We start from the raw sequence: 22,577 nt of genomic DNA, 5'->3' as shown, positions 1-22,577 counted from the left end.
GGGCATTTTTGTTTTGCACTTCTTAAACCCTTGGTTCTTATGGAATCTGACAGCACTTTAGATCCCACACCACTGTCTATGCAGTTTTCTTAGTATCTTTCTGTAAAGCACTTTCTCACAGAACTTTTTAACTTGCCAAATAACTTATCACAACCACATCTCTGTTACCTACCGTATTGTTGACAAGAAGTGACAGAACATTAGAACCAAGGTGATATGCTATTATATGATAATAATAATCTTTAAGAGGTCTTGCATACCTGAAACACTTATCTTAAGCACTTCCAAAAAGTCTAAGAGAGAAAAAAAAAATTAAAAAATGTAAAACTTCTTCACACTCAAATTATTATTTAGACTTAGAAACACTAGGAAAAAAAAAGTAAGATAAATATTTGCATTCTATTTACAAACACACTTTATACTGTCTTATTCCTATGGGTATCAGTTCCTACTAACTGCAATGGTAATAGTATGATTCATATATATGTGGTGAACTCACTATCCAGGAAGATAATAAATGGTCAACTTCATTTCTGTAAACAAAGGTTATTGAAAACGTTTATTGCATCCAGGATCAGAATTGTGACTGATGTCAATTTAAATAACTGTAATGCCCAAAGACAGAAATTATCAGCTGGTTTTTGTGTGTGACCCATGTATCTCATCCAGTACATTCCTGATGCTTTCTATACAAACTTCTTCTTTCTGATGTTTCCTACAGGCTTCCTTCCATATCTCTTCAAACTTTTCATCTGAAATGTTCACACCAATGTTGAGGAGAATTTGTGCAATCTACAAAAAAATACAATTAATTTAATTCTAGTCAGCTTTTTCTTCAAACTATATACAGTCTGGTTTTACACATACTAGCAATCTTTATTTGCCAAAGAATATTTTCCTACTCTTAAGTAAAAACTACCAACCACATCCAGCATCCTTAAGCAAAGAAATGCCTACTTGGGTAAATCTGAATTGTATTGGGATGAAAGCTGTGGTGCATGAAATTGTCTTTAGTTAATAAATTAACATCCATGCAACTTCAACATTGGAAAAAAAAACCCATAGAAGATTCAAGGAAAAGCAAATGCTTTTTAAAAGCCTTAAGTCAAGTCCTGTTCATACATTTTGTTTTTACTGTTTGCAACTATTGACATAAATCATATTGTATACATGTTTGTGTTTCACAGCAAAATACCATATGCAAGATCTTCTATTGGTATAGATAAATGGGTGAAGTGACTAAAACGAAATGGTTCACACCAACTCTGTATGCTGCTGTAGTTTTCACAAAAGTAATTCAGTAGAAATCTTTTTTCACGTATTTTCTCACTTCAGTACTTCCTGCTGCATGCCTCATTACACTGACCTGTTGACTGATTAGAGAAAGGTGGCTCTGTATGAATACTGACACGTGCTTTTGTTCGCTTTGCAAATGTTTGGCTTCTTCAATTCTATTGTGTGTGTGCACATCTGTGTTATATTTATGCCCTGGTTATTTTACATATGCTTTGATGAAGTCAGACCTTTAACACAGTAAAATCAGCCATGCCATATCTTTCTCTAGAACTGTCTTGTCTCTAAATATAGGCCTGATCCGCACTACAGCAAATCTGCAGCTTCATCTTAGCCAATAAATCTATGACAGCTTACATCAGCTGAAATTACAGGAAGAAAACATGGACTAAATGTTTCTTTAAGCATAGGTGTGGTTTCAGTTAAATCAGTATTACTCATGCAGAAAACAAACCAGATTTAACCTTACCTCTTCAACAAGCTAGTGAAATTTAAAAGTTAACCTTAAAAGCAACATTCCATTACAGGATACCACTGATGGGATCATAAAGGACTAGAAGCTTGCATAAACTGGCTTCACCATATTAAGATGCAACTCTTCTCTGGCTCATCAACAGCCATAAAATAATCACCAACTAAACCCCAGACTATCAAGTTTGCAGATGGGTTGAACTGATCCTTATCTATTATCAACATGATGTTGAACACAAATCACACACTAATACTCAGTTACATAACTTCTATTCCCCTTCAAGAGGTCACGATGAATTCCAGTGGAGGAAACTGCAGGGCCTAAAACTACCTTTTTTTCCCTTTTGTAACAAGAGGTGTCACTTCGTGAAACTGCTTTGTAGTCAGAATTCACATTCATTTTTACAAGCCTATACAAAAACTGGGTGTATTAAATTACTTTGGGCTTAATCTGTTCATTAGCTATGATGTTTAAAATAATTAATGCTCCATATAAAAATAAAGACCATCAGTAAAATACTGAAACAGCCCATTTCATGACTATTGGGTGATTTAACACACTCAGAAGTGGCTCTGTACTGAACTCTGTATAGCCTACAATGGTGTGTGACACCTCGGGGCACATTATAACTTCACTGAACAGTTCTATCTAGTGCTTGACAGGTATAATGGGCTTCTCAATGAAGCATGAATTCTATTTACTGTAAGCTGTATTCTGCATGCACAGATTTCCTGCTTCAGAGCTAGATTATAAAATGGTAAATGCTCCTGCACATCACATTCTGACAAGCCTTTTCACGGCTATGTATAGAACATCACACCACACCTTTTACATCCCCAGCCACTAATTAGCAACATTCTTTTCTGTAAAATATATACTCAAGTTCCAGATCCACTTTCATATGGGATTGAATACTTAATACAGTGACTAGCAGAGAGGGAGAGGCTGTCATGGCTCTTTTTTTTCATTTTAGATTGGAATTCCACATTTTGTTACAAATGTGTCATAAATTATATTTAAGGTGATGAAGTTATCTCTTCATATTTTTTCACTAGAAAATGCATACAAATGTAGAATCAAGAGAATAAATAAAGAAGCAGTAAAGTAGTTTTAGTGTTTATGTGGGACTAAGTCTGGGCTGTGAGATAAGAGTGGTGGCAGCCGCCAGAGATCACAGAAAAATCAGAGTCCTCAAGTCCCTACAGTTAAACATCCTATCTTTCTCTGCAGAAATATGAGTGAGCACAGCGTTGCTACGTGATTCCCTGTATATGTCCTTTGTAGGACCATCAATCAGCAGAGCACTTAAAAGATATGTTCAAGTGGTTTGCTGAATTTGCCATTAGCAAAACATCCAAGTTGGTTTGAGGAGAGACGTTTTGGGTCAAATTTTCTACTGACCATTCCTCTGTGACAGAAACTAGTTTCATACACCTGTAAAATCTTGTGTGGCTTCTTAAGATGACTACTCATACAATAACTTAGGTTGGAAGAAATCTCTGAACATCAAACATCCAAACACGTAATCAAAGGAGGGCTAACTTTACCATTAACCCACATTGCTTGGGACCTTGCTCAGAATTTTGAATACATGCAAGGATGGAAATTTGACAACTGCTCTGCTCTTCCCACACAGCAGAAATCATGAGTCTCAGACTCTTAAGCCCTTGACTAATTACCAACCCTCATTTGACAAAGCATTTAAGCATGTGACTAACAACCTGACATACTTCCTTACGTTAGTTATTGAAGTTGGATCTCAATAAAACTAGTATCTACCATCTTTATGAACAATTTTGAACGCGAAGGGCATCACATTTTTCAGATTTTACAACCTGTTTATCTGATAATGTAACTTTCCACTCCAACATGGCAAGAAGTATATTTATCTTGGAAAAATATTGTGAAGAAATGCCCTATACCTCTGCCTTTGGTCTTGTTTCCAAAAAGTCTCTTTCATACACCCCCTTCTGACTGAAGACAGAAGGGAACAATAATGCATAAGCATTGGCCTCATCACCATAATTAGTCCTGTCACTGATGCGTCGGATTCGAGGAGCAGGAAGATCTGAACGAATAGTTGGAACACCACACACTGGATAGCCTGTAGAAATCAATCAACATGTAGCATGAAAAAGCCTGCATGTAAAGACAGTGCCAGGGAGAACTAAACATCTTTTTGTAAAATGAGAACAAATTTGATACTTCATCTCATGCAGGTTCCATAACAATTTATATAATTTTATTCTTCATCTCTTTTTTCAGATTTTTAGAATCCCTACATTCAGCTACATCATGAAACATGACAAGAAGCCTTTCAGCAATATTCTATTATTTAGCCAGTGGTTCCAGCTAAAAGTGTTTTACGTGATTCCAATAAGATATTTCTCTAAAATGATTAGCATATTTTCTCAAAGACTAACTTGCATGTTTTGAATGGATTAACCATGCCAAACACCCAAGCCAAGCCAACTTTCAAGCCACAATCCTAAACAAACTGTTTCAATAAACAAATTCACTGTTATACATTAGTAGAATATGCATCAATGCTTTTTAAAGTTGTTCCTGATTTTGTCTTAAATAATAATTAGAAGTGAGAAGTGCAGTCCAATGTACTTACAGGTTGTTGGGAGACCACCTATTACAGCATTATACTGAGAAGAAGTTGTTTGATAATTTGAAAATATGTGCTCTATTGATCTTGTAGGTGGTTTTGGTGTCTTTTCTGAGCTTCCTGGTTCTTTTTGTACAAGATCTTCCTGCTTCAGCAGTGGCTCATTGTTTGTGTCTTCAGGCACAACAGGAGGATCTTGTTTTTTCCCTACAACCAAAAGTTATGGTACAGTCAGTCTATAAAGTGCTGATAATAAATCCTAAGAGGTAAAAAACATTGCTTGAGTCCTTGAAAAAATATGAAGTAGGTGACAGAGGACAATTAATCTGCATATCAGATAATGAATCTATAAGATTTTTTTACTTTATCCTGATTTATGGGACATTCCCAATATGCAAGACCAAACTCCAGGGTTCTGAAATACATTTGTATCTGAGGCTGTGCTGGTGGCAGGTAAGGAACAAATGCACTTTCTAAATCCTACACTTCTTAAGGAACACCTAAGTCTACACTAGCAATCTCCCTTCAGTAGCTGTCCTAAGAGAACAAGATCATCTCCACAATTTCCCAGTATTATGCCACTTACCTTTTGCAATTATTTTTTCTTCAAATTCTTTAATAGCCATTTTGTCTTTCCAGTTCAGAAACTTTGCAAACTCCAGATAATTAATCAAACCATCTTTATCCAAATCACAACAGTCAAACAGGGAATCCAGTAGCTCATCATCTAGATTCAGATTAAGCTGAAAACAAGACTTTTGTAGGTCGTCCTTGTCTATCATTCCATCACCATTCTATTATAAATTAAATAAAGCAGTTGTTATCATTACAAAAGGACTCCAAAGGAATACATGTACGTGTTCATATATACAGAGATATGCACATAGTGCCAGACACACTATTTCAGAAGAATAACATTGTTGAGTAAAAAAAGAAATCCTGAGTAATTTAGAAGTAAAATTCTCAATAAGTGTCAATAAATAATTTTCATCAAGTAATACAGTGATTTGAATTTAAAAGAAAGTCAGTGTGACAAGGTATTGTGACAAGATAATAATCTAATTATAAATGTTGAGGCAAAGCCAAGATTTCTTTTGAAAGTAAGGCATCAATCATTCTGTACACTTTATGATTAACATCACATGTGTGTCAATTTTTTTTTTTCAAATTTGGTTTTTCCTCTATAGAGAAAAAAGAAAAAAAATATGGAATTGTTATGGCTCAGTCAAAAAGTACAGCTTGGAAGAAAATGAGAACACAAACCCTTCAACCATATTTTTTTAAGAAATACCAAATTTTGAAGATCAAAAAATGCTAAGATTATTTCTGCCTACAAGGCCCTTCCTTAGCATATCACAGCATATTAAGCATAAAATAAGTATGAATCTACCTTGTCTTTACAGTATCCATGTACATTTGCATTTCTATGCTTGTGTTTCTTCATGCCTGTATCTCCAAAGCACAGGAGTGCTGTCACACACTCCTTTACATTTTGTCAAACCACTCACCTTATCATAATGCCTGAAAGCTTCAAGCAACATGTCAAAATTCTCATAGTTATCTTTCTTCAAACTTTGCCGAACTGCAGTTAAGACAGCTTTTTCTCTGTCTTTACCATGGAGGAGCTCACATGGAACACGGCAGCAGAGAAGATCACCAACTCCTATAAAAGTAAACTCAAAAACTTTCTCAATTAGCTGTACATATGTAGAAAACAAACATTTTAAATAATGGCTTAGAGTCTTAAAGAAAAAGAGAATTTCAGCTTCAAGTTTCTAATTTTCAGCACTGCTGAACATCTGGTGTGTCCATTTCATTAAAAGATCAAATAATTCACATGGTGATTTCTCTACCTACATGCAGGTAATATCAAAAGTTTTGAAAAATATTAATATAGCTTCTACAAATCCATCCACTGCTTCCAAAAGCTTCTGACAGCAGCAAGACTTACTTGATGTCCACAAAATTGAAAGCAAAGCAACACATACTATGAATCTATCACTTCCAATGTGTTGCATCTCAGGATACTTGCCAGAACCATTGGAAAAAAAAAAATCAATGTAATATTTCAGATAATTATATACCACTGATTTCTAGAAAGACAATGTACTATTTCTGTGTTACTCTTTCCATTTTCTATGTATCCTAAGTTTACTAATACATTTAAGTGCTTTGGCACACTGACCTACAGCCTTCATCCAAGTCTCCAATATGCCAAGGTCACTTTCTGAAGTGCAATAAGCTCATTCACAGTCCAATAGCAAATAGTAGTAGCTCACCTAGTCCCCTTCTAACAGAAACATACACATTATCTTCTACTTGTTAGTAATGAATTTTTGTATTCAGTTCCTTCTGTTGTTTTTTATAGACCAAGTGTACCTACACGTTTAAAATATTTAACTTCATTACCCCACATCACAAAGCACATATAAAAGCATTCTTTGTTGTTGGCTAATTAAATAACTTTGAGCCACTTAAAATTTCTTGCTGCCTAACTATTCACTGTATTCCCTAGTCATTAAATATATTAAACATATCAAATCACCATGAATCCCTACATTAACTATTTCAGTTGACTAGTTTTCAAAAGTTTGTCACAATGAAAATTAGAATTTTTTAATTTTCATTGTTTTCTGTCTGCTACATTCAAAATCATTGTTCTTATTTATTACTTGTGATTTTTACTGGTTTTATATAAGTGCTAGAAAAATCATAGAGAGGAAATATGTATAAATGATTTATTAGCTATTTTAACTTTGTCACTTTGGTATCTGTCCTGGTTCCAGACAGGCCAGAGGTAACTTCCCCAAGCAGTGAGCACAGGTGAGCTGAGTTAGCCTCGGCTGTTTTCCACACAACCTGACATCACTCCCCCATAAAAGGGGTTGACTGGGGAGGGGTGCTCCTGGGCACAGCCAGGAGCCTCATGTTATGCAGTACTCTGTTACTATCAGGTCGATAAGGTACTCTGCATTATCAGAAAAAATTGCCACAGGCTGTCATTGTTCCCCTTTCATGGTGCTTTTGTCAATAAGCTGTCCTTATCCCAACCCATGGGGGCTCTGTCTGTTTCTCCTCTGGGAAGTGAGTGCTCAGCCACTGTTTGGGGCTGAACCACCACAATATCTATGATTTTAATGTAATTTCCTATTTTGTTTACATTCAGATACAGAGGCTTAAGGGGGGGGGGGGGGGGAATAAACAGCCAAACAAAAAAAAACCCACACAACACCACCACCCCCAACATCCAAAAGCTAAACTTTGTTTCTGAAATTAATTTTTCCACTAGCAATTTCGATTCTTCTCCAATTTCCCCTCCAAAACTTTAGTGTCACTGTTAAATCTTTTCCTGTTGACAAAACTCTGCTATATAACTAATAGCAGTTGCTTCAGCACAGTATTTTCCTAAAGAAAATCTTAAAAGGCAAGGTACAAAAATTTTATTCTGCCCCTGAACTTACCATATTTATCTCGGCGTAACATTCCAAATGTATGGTCTGGGGGAACATTCATAGTTTCTGCTATACTGTCAACAAGCACATTTCTTTGTGAATTGTCAAATAGTTTATTAAAGAACATGATCATTTGTTATATAACTAGGAATGATACACATAGCTCACCTGAAGTTTATCAGTACTTTACATCAAAGATGCCATTCCAGAAAAGCATCACCTTATAAACCTGTATGGAACATTTCCTCTTTGCAATATAACAGGACCAAATGTAAAAATTAACTTTTTCAATGCTTTTACTCATTAGAAAGAAAAACATTCTATGCTAAAATACTTTTTCCCCCCTAAGATATGAGAGAAATGAGTGAGAAAAGTCTTTATACCAGTCAAATAATACGAATGCTTAGGACAAACCAGATCTTCAACTGAAAGAATGTCTCCAAATTAGCTACTTTTGGCTGAAGAGGAAAAATTGCTTTTTCACATGCAATTTTGTGTCTATAAAACCAGAAACCAAGCTAATTTTCCCCTGGAAAACCTGGCGCAATTTAATTTATCAGAAAACTATGACGCTGTTCATGACATTAAACAAAAAACAAAACCACATCTAAATGACATTCTGATTGCCATCAAGACTGAAGAGAGAACCAGTGTTCTGCTCTCAAATACAAAGCAAGCAACCCCACAGAGATGAAAGCATTGTAATCTAAAACCTACTATGTGTATTTTTCTTTTATTGATTTCATATTACACATAGGATGTAGATGGTGTAAAATTCACTAAACATATTTACGTTACCTTGTATCTATCTCATAATAATAGGGCTGGGTTTGAGGTTGCACTGCAACCCATACTCCCTGACTGATTATACTGCCTCATGTTGCTCACATTCCAGATCTACTTCACAGTAAGCTAGAGGACAGCGAAGGGGAGAGGAGGCTCACATTCATATTCACTCCCTACAGGTACTATGGGTGTTGTTCTCCTGAGTCACTTAAGCCTCTGTTCCCTAGCTTAAAAATATTTTTTTCTAGTAGTCAACAACATTGTTTGTGAGTCTTCAGACACAAGTTTGCAGAAATATCAAGCATCTACAAAGACATGCTTTGTACACATTCAGGAACCCTAGATCTGTAGCACAGCTGGATCCTGACCACACTGTACCTCAGAACTACCATAGCTCTTGATATGTACTGTTTTGGGAAATGAAAAAGCTGTTCCAGATCACCAGACATTTATGAAGTGTTGTAATGATTCAACTGAGATTGATACATGTTGCTAGCTAATAATACAGTTGAGCTCCATGTCCTTTTCCTAGGAAGCAATAACGTGAAGACACAAGCAGTGTAATGAAGATGACCAAAAATGTCAAAGTAGAATGGTCAAATCCCCAAACAGTAAGCAAGGCATTTCAGTTCTTTCAAGCCCTCCTAACTGCAAAACAAGGCGTGGAGAGGGGAAGGGGAACATTAACAGCATGCTTGCAATTTGCTTGGTGCAAATCTGATCAATCCAGATATCAACCATTTAACAAGTAAGTCTTAACTTCACCATATAGACACAATGCAGCCCTAATTAGTAAATTGCGTAGTTATCAGCCTAATTAGGGCAGGTTGAAAGTCCCTTTCTGTAACTGAGTACTGCAGTGGAAACACCGAGTGCACAGTTAGAATTTATTTTCCCAAGACAGAAAAAGATATTGAAGACTCATTAAACATGAGTGAATTTTGCTCTTGGAACAAAATGAGTTAATTTTGTTGTTGCTAACTTACGGATCAAGGACTTTTCCAAGCTGAGGTTGAAACTTCTCCTTGAAATCATCACTTCGTTTTGATACGATATTTGCTGCTCTCTTCCTACAGATTATGAAAATAACTCTCACATATTCAACAATATTAAATATTTTTCAGCAATACCATATTTTTTTGTTAGAAGGAAACAGCAGCTCCTCTACAAGACAAACACAAGTTGCATAATTGAAAAACTTGCTATTAAAAATCAAATATAGCATTATGTAATGCTAAAGACATACTAAGTGCTCTTATACTGCAGTAGAATTTGGATAAACTATTATGAAAAGGACTCCTTGCATTTTCTACTCAATACAGCTAAAGGTGGGATTGAAAGATGTAAAATTAACTTGAAATATGAAGACTCTTCTTGAGAGCCCACACCATTAATTAACTACTTAACTCATTGCAACTTACGATTGCAGATCATAGACCCAATTTAAGGATTTGGATACACATCGCCCATCCGTAAAGTGAGGGGTTTCTACTCCATAAGTGAAAGATTTGCTGAAGTTTGGTGAGTCATACTTCCTATTTATTGCTTCCCCTGTGGAAAAAGAATTTCAAACTGTATAAAATACTAAGTATCTTCATTTTTAAGACAAATCAATGAAGAAACAAAAGCAAATAACTGATTATCACTTCTGTTCAATTAAAGATAATTAATTTGCATTCCCCGCATTAAGTAGTTAGGAATAATCTCATTGTCAAAAGCGAAGATAAAAAGCAGTATCTGCTAAAATGGTAAAACAGTTGTATGCCTGTTTAAGCTTGAATAAAGACAAGCCCAACAGAATTAATGAAAAATTTGCAGATAGCCTAAGGTGTGAGAGTCATGAAAACAAATCACTTTCTGATGTCCACACCTGAGCAGAGGCATATACCATTTAATTTACTATTTGTTCAACAAAAACCCAAAACAAACAAACAAAGCACTAAAAAGGATATACTTTTTATATATACACTTTCAGATATACTTTTGCTAGTTGACTTCAATGGAAATTTTGCCACTGACTTTACTGTAAACAATACCCTACATTTTCATGAATCTATTAAGCTAGTGTTGCCTGTAAAATGAAATTTCATATAGAAGAATATTACATAAGTACACTGTGTGAGCTGCAAACACGTTTCTTGTCACAGAAAAAAATGCCATTCTGTTTCTCCCTGCTCTTTTCAACCACCTTTTGAAAAACTTTCAAATTAGAACCTTCAAAAAATATAATTCACTAATTGTTTTTTAATAAGGGCTTTCTCTGGCTGTATGGCAGCATGGTATTTTATGTTGCTGTTCCAAACCAGGGAAGACAGTTGACTTTATTTTCTTCGCTGTCCATCTGGTTTTGGCTTGGCCTCTCCATGATGCTGTGGAGGGACGTTACAAAGGAGACAGAAACAAATGCTTTAAGGTAAATTAAACACTATAACACTTAATAAAGGTGGGGAAAAGGGGAAATAAAATCACAAGCTTATACCAATAGTATAAATTTGTACCGTAGTACTTATAGAATTTCTCAATGAGAGAATACGCTACTGTAATTTTACCTCTATGTAACTGCCCCCACGTAAAATTCACATTATTATGACTGAAATCTCTATATTGCACTTTCTTACATTTGGCTTACAATTAGGAAGCTGTTGGTACCAGTGCAATAGGCAATTTTATTATAATACATAGCTGCTCTCTAAGATTAGCAAAATTAGTCTCAGCCTGTGGAAATGATGAAACTGGGAAAACCTACATGTAAAACACGTAGGGCATTTCAAGGTGCTGTATGTCACTCCATCCGTGTGCAGACCTATGAGATAACTGGTAACTATCCTTGAGACCACTTCCCAAATACAGCCCCCAGTGGAGGCACAGCCCACTGAAAGGGCAGAGACCAATGCTGTGGGACAGACTCACAGACAGAATGCTGTAGGCTGAGGAACCTGCATTCTAGACAGCCATTCTGCAGCTTGAAATTCTCCATCAGAAAGTCTAACTTCCATGAAATACTCTTTGGATCCTGATAAAAGACAGGAACCAGAGGTGAAAGTGCTGGAATAGCTTGGGCTCAATCTGTGCCTTTAAGCCTAAGATTGCTCTCAATGGCATAAATGGTCTCTTACTGAACATATGCCAGTATAAAATGCTGGTAAGAAATAGCAACAAAGCAATAAAAAATGTTGCCATCTTCTTCCACCCCAAACCTCTGAGGACCTAGATTCTGCCAACATTTGGCCTAAATTAGATCTAAGAACAAAGGAAACCAAGTATTTGTATTTATATTAGAGCTTTCTATGAGGTTTCTTATGAGTCTTTGAACTTACCCACATAATAATCATTGTGTGACACAATGTACAGATCATGTCCTTGTCTGGATTCTTTATCCACTTCCTCAAAAGTTTTTGGTGGATTTATAAGCTCTCCAGCTGGTCCATCTAGAAAGTAAGGAATAAATAAAAGGTTGGGGGAGTTAAGGGGGATGGGTGCTCTGTGTGGTTGTTTCTTAATTTTAAACAATATCTTGCTAGAGAAAATGCCAGTAATGAGGAAGCATGATACTTTTTACCACATTTCTAGTCAATCTATAGGAATCTTACAATATAATGATGTGGAACTGGGCCGGGGGGGGGGGGGGGGGGGGCGGGCACAGTGAGGAATCACAACTGAGATGAACATAACATTCACAAGAGAGCTACATGGTCAACAGAGATATGATTTGCTCCAATCTATGGAGCAAAAATTTCACAGGTCAAGCTAGAATCTTTTATTAGAATAGTTGGGAAAAATAATGTAAGTTGCCAGCTACCTAAACAGAGTTCTCTAGGAAAATTGACAAAGACAGATCTGGAACAGAGCAAAAAGCCCTACTAGTTACTAACTGTTCTCAGTTGTTTGTTTGTTAACCAGAACTGAAAAATACAGTACATTCTGATATCTTTCAGTGACTGCTAAAATAGTAACATTTCTATTAAGCTGGAAGCATGCAATATGTGCAAGATACTAAGTTGCAGATAACTTGTATTTAGAAAAAATACATTTCAATACTGAATTTTCCTACCTAGAATGACTTTTGTTCCAAACGTAGTATTAATTATATCCAAGCCCTCAGGTAACGTAGAAGATTGATCATGTGATTTGCCCAACGGTGCTTGACGATTACTAAAGTAGATTGCTTCTTTTTTGTCTTGAATTTTTTGTTGAAAATAAGTTTTGGGAAGTGGATTTATCAATGAAGCTGCCTAAAGACATCAGAAGAAACAGCAAAATTTAATCAATCATGTATCAATATGGCTATCCCCTCACACACACAAACAAAAGTCTGATAGCAAATGTTCTAGTGGCATCTTATATGATTACTCTCACATATTTTTTTCCACCAAGTTGCAAAACAAAACTGCATTTTGAGAGAATACCACTAATATAAATGCTGTGGTAAATCTCCAGATAAATAAAATACACATAATGAGACAGAATTTCTTATCTCCACCTGTTAATTTACAAAATTTCAGATGGCAGCCTATCTGTTCTTAGTATGTATTAGAAACTACAGTTAAATTCTAATGTGACTAAAACGTAAGTGTGAAAATTATTATAGTCATAACCCCTTTGGAACAAAGTCTCCTGGTGCTTATGATTATATACATCTATTGTCTAGCAGTTAAACTATTGTCTAAACAGCTACTCTCAATTTTGTTGAGTGAGAACTTAAAGACAGTATGGTGAGATATACATCAATATTGCATCCTAAAACAACATACCAACAAATTACTTCAAAGGGGTTTTATAAGCCTAGCAGTAGGTTGGACATTTCCCCCCACACACACCCAGTGTACACACTGGGCTTGCGTCAACAGAAGTTGCTTATAAAATTAGATCAACTCCAGGGAGAGACAGGGGACACGTGTGTGTGTGTGTGTGTGTATGTCTAAAAGAAACATTTTCAAAAAAATTAAAACAGTGTACTATGAATTTCCAAAATAAACTTAATTTTCAGGCTACCCATGAAAGTAATGCAGACTTGAGAGAGGGTTTATTATTAATCTCTTCTTGAGCGTTATATAAAGAAATACTAAAAGCAGTTGCAGCAAACACAAGTGACCCAATCCCACAATTGGAGAACTCACTAAGATTCCAACTTTTTCTCCAGTTAATATTTAATTAATAATGCGGAGTGAAATAGTCTTCAACAGATGTTGCAGGCTAAACAAATCAATCCATTCAGTGTAAAATTTCTGAGGATGAACACCAAGATCCTTGTTTTTTTTCATTTTGTGTAAGTCTTAGAGGATGTTGTTTAGGACATTTATCATACCAGGGCTTATGCATTTCAACCTGAAGACTTTTTTTTGAGACCTGAGTTCCTCTTTGACTCTACTTCTTCATTTGTAAAATTGCAACCTATTGATTTACAAGTCCAACTGATAAAACACATCCAAAAAGTGTATTTTACTAATACAACTGTCACTTCTAGAGATTTTAACAATAATGAAGTGATACAGTCACTAATGAGCTCTCCAGTTGCTCAATTATACCTTACAGAAATTATTTCTGAAGCAAAGGATGCACACAAAATAATCTGACATATCCAAACATCACTTTTTAGCTAACAAAATCACTTTCAACCCAAAGGTAAGAAAAAATACCTAATAATTATCTGGAACTACAAGCACATTTTCAGATAGCAGTTGTCTTGCTAAGGGCTCAACAGGTTTTACCTCTGTAATCAGTCAAGAAGAAAGCAGCAAAATTTGTGGGTGGATTACTGCTTATTAACTTATTAAAGTTGAAATGAAATTAATAATTCAGTAGTCACTGCAAAACTTCATATAAGTCACTGAACTTCAATTTATTTTTAATTTCAATCACATTAATTAAACCCTATAACTTGACTTAGAATTTGGATAATCTACAACACTGACGAAATGCTGCAGTTTAAAAGGAACTTATTGAGGGCATTCTTCAGCAAAAGTAAGAGAGTCTTCTTACACTTGGTGAAGGGCGCGATGCTATGCCATGTGTCAAGTGAGTTGCAATGTCTGGATCATCTGCTCTGCCATAGAAGATTCTTTCAACACCAGGAGCTGGATTTGTTGTATTTCGAAACTTCCGCACAGTATTTGGAGTAATGGGCTATATATAAGGCAAAGCAAAAACAATTTTACACCAGATATTCACAAAATATTAGGGATAAGGAAATGCACTGCAGCCATTTCGGTATGATTCCACAGATCTAGGAACACAAGGATGCATCAGGGCACCAGCACATGCGTACACTCCCGAAGATGCTGATATTCTAAGGTCAATACAGCCCAGCCTAAATCTTATCAATCCAGCAATAGGAGTAACGAGGGCACTGCAAAGTTTCAACAATCTGGTTCCATCTTTAAGATGGGTAACAGCTTCCTCACAAAAGTAGATGCTACATTTATCAGCTTCAGAAACCTTTAACCTGATTCTCAACAACACCACCATCAATTAAGTAACTTTAGAAATTATTTTAACCAGTTTGGGGTTGTTTTATGGGTTTTTTTTTAGTTATCCATTTAAAGGCATAGCTGCCATTTTGCTATTTAAGGGATCCATTTAAGTCTCAGTGCCCTCTGACTCTTCAGGGGCATGGGGAAGGATGAGTGGAAAGCAAAATTCCGAGGGGCATCCTTGGTATGGAAGAAGGATCTCAATAATACTCAAAATAACTGTATTACTAGAGAAAAACTGTCCATGACAATTCTAGTCCCAGCTGACCAGGCATCATTAATTTTGAAAAACATACAGGGTGACAAAGAACTGACATTTTCTGTGATCCCATGTAACAAAAATGAACATAAAACATCCCAAACCCAGTAGTTTCTAAAGAGAAGCTATGTAGAAAAATTACTGAGGTTGCACTGATTTTATGTCAGAATCACTACATGGAAGTTACTGCAAACTTTTCACAAGGAGCATCTAAAAAAACAACTCACCCTGGGTAAAACCTCAGTAAGGCAACTCGCAGCTGTATCACCAGTGGGAAGCAACTTTCCAGCCTAAACAATACAATCAAAAAATAAGTTGTAACCAAACCCATTCTACTATGAAGCACAACCAGCCAGATCAGGATCTGACACTTCGCAGAAGACCCTAATTGTCCCCCTTGGGATAAAAGGGGGGTGGGTGAAAGGGGGCCACGCGTATTTTTTGGGGGAAAGAGGGGACGACCCCCGTGAGATGCGCCTGTCTGTCCTACACGCTGCCCCTCCTCCAGCTTCTTCCTTCAGCCCACAGCGAGACCCCGGCGCCAGTAAGGCGCGGAGAGCGGGGCCGGCGGCTCCGCGGTAACGATGGGAACGTTCTGGCGAAGTCACTCACGGCCGGCCACTGGGGAAACCTGTCGGCGAATTTCCCCTCGTAGACGGGCCGCGCCTCGTCCGCCATGGCGGTACGGGGCCGCGGCGGCCGCTTACCCCGCGCGCTTAGTAACGGCGGCGGGCGGCGCCACCTGCCCTCTAGAGACAGCGACGGCACCGCCCAGGCGGGGTGGCCACCCTTACGCCCCTCCCTCCATTTCCCTCACACCCCATAGCCACTGCCCCACCTCCTTGCACCCCCAGGAGAGAGCCAGGAAACCAACTGCACTCAGGCTATTTTATATAATCGTCACGATCTGAGGAGATGGTTGAAGTTCAAGAGCAGATCTGCGTTTCTTAGCCGATTTTTTTAAGTCCTTGAAAATCCACCAGCTTTCAGACAGGAGGGTTGGGACATCTTTGGGTTAAAAGAATATCTTATGTAGTCCAAAGCGTGATCAAACTTTAAAACTTCATTAAGTGTTCTAATAAAAAGCACAGCCCTCTTCAGAAATGTTGTCATGTGCACAGACATAAAATATTTCATGCAGAGTCTGTTTCTCTAGAGAAACATGGAACCCCCATGCATGCAGCTGCACAGAGGTGGGCAAGAGGGGCCTGTCAGCACTACCAATATATCACAACACGTGAATGCTCTGTTTGTCTTAAATGAGTGAACATGTATATCTAAACAGCTATATTTGCCTTTTAGAAACAGATCTGGATTATCTTGGAAAAGCAGCATGGATAAGGCTGAATAAGTTCCGCTGTTGTTTAAAAGCCCCTCAGCTCTTACAAAGACTTCTACTCTCAGGTGACATTTAGTAAACTTTCCCCTTCGGCCCAGCAAAACATCTAAATTTAATCACGTCCAGCTCCATTCTCTGTAGTCCTGAAGGCAAAGACAATTTTAGATAAACATACACACCTTAGCTTTAATTAATTAACAAACATTACCAGCTGTTGCCATTTTAGTCTCAGCTCTAACATTTGTTTGATAAGGATTTAAAATGAAGGAAGCTAAATTAAAACTGAATTCTCAATACTGTTTTCCTACAAACAGAAGATGAGAGGCTTGAGCAGCAATTGCTCTTTTTCAACTGGGCAGAAGGGATGCCTGACTATCTACTCTGGCTGTCAGAGGTATGGATGGTATATGTTGACGATCAGCTAGCTTCAAGCATGCACGAATATAGCTTAATTTTTTCTAGATAATATATGTTCTTTTTGGTTATTATCTATCTGTAGCAATTGATGGTGTCCTTGTTCAAAAGTAGGTGTGTTTTTCTCCCGTAGATATAGCCGTACAACATTGCTAATACAGAACACTTACTACCACTTGGGAAGCTCTTGTAAACTCTTACTAAAGTGTTCATTTATACTTAAGTCATATTTGTTGTGACAAAGTGTAGAATGCTCCTGCTAAATAAAACGACAAATGTTGGTAGTTTAGTAAGTAAAACAGTTACCTCTTTCCTGTTGATCCATTCATCTGTCAGGTGCCATTTCTAACTAGTAAAGGCTAAATTGGGTTTGAACAAAACTGCAGGCGTTAGAAATCAGGGATGAATATGATCTGAGAGGAGTAACTGGGTGAGGAGAAAGCTGTCCAAAGAGGGAACTTATTTATACAGAGGAAGAGCAAAATATAGTGTCACCAAAATTATACACTAATAATAGGGCAAAGGAAACAGGGACTTGAATTGTTATTCTTGTGTTTGTTGTATTTCTAGCTGGCTATCTACTTGTGCTCGAGGTATTGCCATTTTTGTATGTTCTGTTATTTCTGATTTACTGTATTTTTACATTGTTTTTTTCCCAGTAGGTGGCCACACTTGCTAACTGAAAAAATCCAGTCAGTTTGGATGGAGGGGGTTGTGTCAAAGGCAGAAAAATAGGACCTGGCAATTTAAAAGGAATGCCTGTGGCAGAAACAAGTAGAAAACATCAGCCTTCTGTTTTGCTCTTCTGTTGGGTGGTTAGGGTTTGGGGTTTTTTTGGGTTTTAGTTTGGGTGTTTTTGCTGGGTTGTTTTTTTTTTTTCAGCAGAAATGCAAGTTTTTATGAATCAATTTGCAAGCTACTAACAATACACACACTTCTTGGGTATCTTCCACACATCTCCTGGAAGCAGATCCTATACCCCTTCAGATACAAACCTTAGAAACGCTCTCATTTGTTAGCCTCTTTGTGGAAGAGGGAAATGCCTTACTGGCCACTTTCCAAGAGAGATGCAAACAGATGCCAGAGAAAACATGACAACATTTTTAACAGCAGGAGCTACTTCTCTTATAAATTACTATAGCAGGGTGGATACTGTAGAAAACTGGTTAGCAAAAAGGTAGAGAATACAGCTCTTCAGCCTATATAAAAACACTCTACTATTAAATCTGTAAAACCTGCATCTGTCATTCACAAAGATGGTCAGAGGGCTGGAGCGCCTCTCCTATGAAGACAGGCTGGGAGAGTTGGGCTTGTTCAACCTGGAGAAGAGAAGGACCTGGGGAGACCTCATAGCAGCCTCCCCATGCATAAAGGGGCCTACAGGAAATCTGAAGACAGACTGTTCACAAAGGCATGGAGTGACAAGACAAGGGCTTTAAGCTAAAATAGGGTGGATTTTGCTATCAGGAAGAAATTCTTCCCTCTGAGGGTGGTGTGGCACTGGCAGATGTTGCCCAAAGAAGCTGTGGCTACCCCCTCGCTTGGCAGTGTTCAAGGCTGGGTTGTTGGGGCTCTGGGCAACCTGGTCCAGTGACCTGTCAAGATAGTGTCCCTACCTATGGCAGGGGGGTTGGAACTGGACAAACTCTGAGATCCCTTCCAATGCAAACCATTCTAATTCTAGGAAATTTTCATGTCCTTTCAGAAAAAAAAAAAAAAATCTTTAAGTGAATTTTGAAGTCACAGCAATTAAAATAGTAGTAGATTAATTTGGAAAGATTTTGTCTTTATATGAACTGTACTAAAAGTAGATAGAGTACAGCCTGGTAAAAGCCAGGCTAAGTACATTCTCAGCATAGTATGAGAAAGGGTAGTAAAAGCTAAATTTTCTTACCTCTGTTTACTAGGTATTTTCCTAAGGCCATAGTGTACATGCAAAATGTGAACTGGAAGTTCAATGCAGGTATATCCAATAGAAGAATTGTCCTTCCTCCCAAATTTTTAATAATTCTGCTCATTTTTGGAATCATTGTCAAACTCAGTCCTTTTTTTTCCAAGTTAGTTGGTGTGCAGGAAGAATATTTGTAGGGCAGGAAGGATCTGAAAATTTTAAAGATAAGCTGATGAATTCACCAAAAAAATGGAACTCTTATTTTAGGGGAAAAAAAATCAAAACTTTCTTGAGTACAGCAATCATTTGTCATCTATGTTTAAAAAAAAAAAAAAAAAGACTTCTAGAGAAATCTGGTTTAGAAGAAGTTGAACAAAATATTCCCTCCCACAGCAGTACGTTTTTAACTGAACAGTGCTTGTCACTAGAAAGTTGCCGCTATTTGCTGGCATCCAGTTCTCACAATATCATGCCTTTTTCTGTCTTGTTTGGGCTAAAACTGAGGAATGGAAACTGCCTAAACCCCTGTATTTTACTTTCTTTATGAAGCACAAAGACCTCATGTTCTGCAATGCAGTTCTCATTCTGACTAGGGTGCTGGCATAGATGGCGGCCAAAGCACTAAGTCTGTAAATTTCTTAAGGTCTGTGAAGGCCAGAGAACTTGATGTAAAATGCTGCAAATTTTATGAAACTCTTGAAGGGCATCAGCCATGCTGATAGACTTTGCTGTTGTTACTGCCTGGTTTACTTGAATGTTTTTCCTTCACCTCATTTACAGATAGAAAAGCAGTAATTTGCTATGCACCACACACATTCTGTAAGCTATGATACAACAAAACCCATCAATGTAGAGACAATATGCACAAGCAGAGATGGAGGAAAACAGAAAAAAAGGGATACTAAAACAGATTGACACATGAAAAAAAATTGGGAAGTTCAAAAGGAATAAAGAGATCCTGCACATCCTCTAAAGTCAACTTCCATTTGTTATTACAGATGTCAGATTTATACACAAAGAGATTGAATAGTGCATATTGTTAAACTCTACAGAGAAATGCTGAAATAGATAAAAATCCATCTGGTGAAATCATGCCTAACATGATTTTATTTTTTTCTTAAAATCATCCAACAGTTTCGCTTTTGTTATTTGACACAATGCAAGACAACATAAAATATGAAAACATGGTCACCAGTAGGATGACCTGAATGATTTCAGAGCTTTTCCTAAACAGCTATTTGTCCAGACTACAACAGAAGAAACTGTTCTTCACAACTCATGTTCACAGGCCAAAATATAAAAAGGCTAAAATACAGTTGACGACTACCACATGCTCTCCTGCCTCTATTTCATAGACTCACAGTGAATCTTTGCTGTTTGCTTACCCTGTGTCAACCAGCTATGAACAATTTGGGAGTTTCACAAAGCAAAGGAGACATGCTATAGCTCTGTGTTGCTGTCAGTGAGTTAATTACCCAGTAGGAACCTCACGCATATAAAGTGCTTGATAGCAGCACACCAGTATTGTAGCTCTGCTGTCTCAAGATCTGAGTCTCTGACGGTATCCATCCCATAATCCAAAACATGGACCACCTATATACTTAACAGACAAAAAGCTTGTGAGATCTGCATTCATGCAAGCCATTTCAGCAAAATGGCCTATATATCTTACATCTGCTCAAGGATTTTGAAGAGAAAAATTCTCAGGTGATAAAAGATTTTATCACTTAAGTGCAATTATATTCCAGTGATATGATTTCTGTATCAAGAAAATCCATTCAGCCTTGAATTTCAGATACATTTGTTAATCTGGAAGATTCTTCTAGATGTTTAAAGCGTGTATGTGTATTAGAAGTACAGAGTATCTGATCCCTTCATCTGGAATGTCGCAGTTGTTCTTTTCAGAACACTGACATATTTACCTTTTGTATTTTCTCTCATTCTTCTTGTGTAAACTAAGCACATGGTTTCACATTACTCCTAACCAAAGTTTACTGCCAAACAGGTGGTTCTTGGCTGTTTTTCCTTCTCTGAACTCATGCTTCTTCACTCTCATCTGTACCAGATCTAGTCAGCCTGCAGCCACAGCTGAGTTGGCTTAGCTGAGCGGATACAAAATCATGTCTTTTGGCAACTAACTGATGCATGACAATAGTGGTTGATCCAACTCGCTCTGCAGCTGCAGGGTATCACAACTTACCCAAGAGGTACAAGCTTGCAGCTGGAAACACAAATGTGGACTAGGATCATACCTTCCATCAGCAGCTCTTCATTTGTGTGGATAAAGTGCAATGTGAAATGCCATGTATGACACAAGCATTTAATCTCTAGATTGAATTTAAACTCAAGTCATTCTAAAGATTCATGGTGTAGCTTTTTTTTTTTAATCCCAAACTGTTCATGTATGCACTGTGTGTGGCTGGGATGCAGTTGATTTTCTTTGTAGCAGTCCCTGTGGTGCCGTGTTTTGGATTTGTGACTAAAACTGTTGAAAACACAGCAATAGTTCAGCAGCTGCTGAACAGTCCTTCCGCAGGGTCAAGACTTTCTTTTTCCCAGCTTCATCATCAAGCCCACCCAGGGGGTGTGCTGCGGGTGGGCAAGAAACGTGGGAGGGGAACACGACCAGGACAGCTGACCCAAATCGATAAAAGGGATATTCTATATTGCATAGCATCGTGTTCAGCAATAGGAATTGGAGGCACTGGCTTCCAGGATGGCTGCTGCTTGGATATCAGTCTGTTTGTGGAAAGTGGTGAGTAATTTCCTTCTTGTTGCCTTCCCCCACCTTGCCTCTTTCACTTATCTACTGAACTGTCTTCACCTTGACCCACAAGTTTTCTTGCTTTTGTTCTTCCTATTTGCTGCCCTGTTGGAGGGAGGTAAGCAAGCAGTTGCCAGGTTAGTTGGATGCTGGCTGGTGTGTGGATGTATGCTCATAATCCATAAAGTAAAAGCCATCTGTTTAGCAGGATTCTGATGTTTTGTTCAGAAAATCCTGCAGCCCAGTTGAACGTACTGAAACCAGTCAGGTTGTTATGGCAAACAGGCAGTACATTAGGGGAGAATTACCTGATTTAAAGGGCAATTCTTGTCAGTATTCTAAAAGGCAATTTTTACTGTACACTTTGAACAAACTCGCAGCTCTGAAAGCTTCTGTACTTTCAAACAGGTTTCTCTGGAACTAGTCTGGTATTGTGTATCACTTGTGAGCTCTAGATCTTTTCCATCTTTGAGTTACGTATTTACCTTATGAAAAGCATTCATATAAGTGATTAACTTTTACTTACTCAAGCAGAATCTTTGTTTTGCTAACAACAGAAAAATAAATGGGGGGGGGGGGGGCGGGGGAGGGAGCATTCAATAAGATGAAAAGAAAAAGAACAATCTGGGTTTATTCCGTCCAGTAACTTTTGAAGTATTGGTATGGTCATATGAGAGAAGGGAAAAAAGATGAAGAAAACACAAAAGGAGACAGATGTGAGATCTGTTGATTTCCCTTTTATTCTACAAGGCAACTGGCTCTTGTATTTTATAAATGGAAAGGATTTTTAAAAAGTGTGTGACATGGTTATACCTTCTGTTCT

General features: G+C 37.5%; 1 protein-coding gene across 1 annotated transcript; it reads right to left on the bottom strand.

Moving 5' to 3' along the window:
• Nucleotides 1-630: 630 nt before the first annotated feature.
• EFHB (EF-hand domain family member B) lies at nucleotides 631-16,024 on the bottom strand (the record flags this gene model as incomplete). The annotated part of the gene is made up of 13 exons (XM_084260668.1): nucleotides 631-792; nucleotides 3,688-3,869; nucleotides 4,386-4,586; nucleotides 4,966-5,173; nucleotides 5,888-6,042; nucleotides 7,841-7,905; nucleotides 9,604-9,687; nucleotides 10,039-10,168; nucleotides 11,935-12,045; nucleotides 12,669-12,849; nucleotides 14,597-14,740; nucleotides 15,574-15,636; nucleotides 15,881-16,024. 13 exons carry the CDS (start codon nucleotides 16,022-16,024, stop codon nucleotides 631-633), a joined length of 1,830 nt encoding a protein of 609 aa, XP_084116794.1.
• Between the last annotated feature and the right edge of the window lie 6,553 nt (nucleotides 16,025-22,577).

The sequence above is a fragment of the Gallinula chloropus genome (assembly GCF_964237585.1).
Source record: "Gallinula chloropus genome assembly, chromosome: 2".
Lineage (NCBI taxonomy): Eukaryota > Metazoa > Chordata > Aves > Gruiformes > Rallidae > Gallinula > Gallinula chloropus.
Note: the sequence above shows the minus strand (reverse complement) of the source record. Positions and strands in the feature narration are given on the sequence as shown.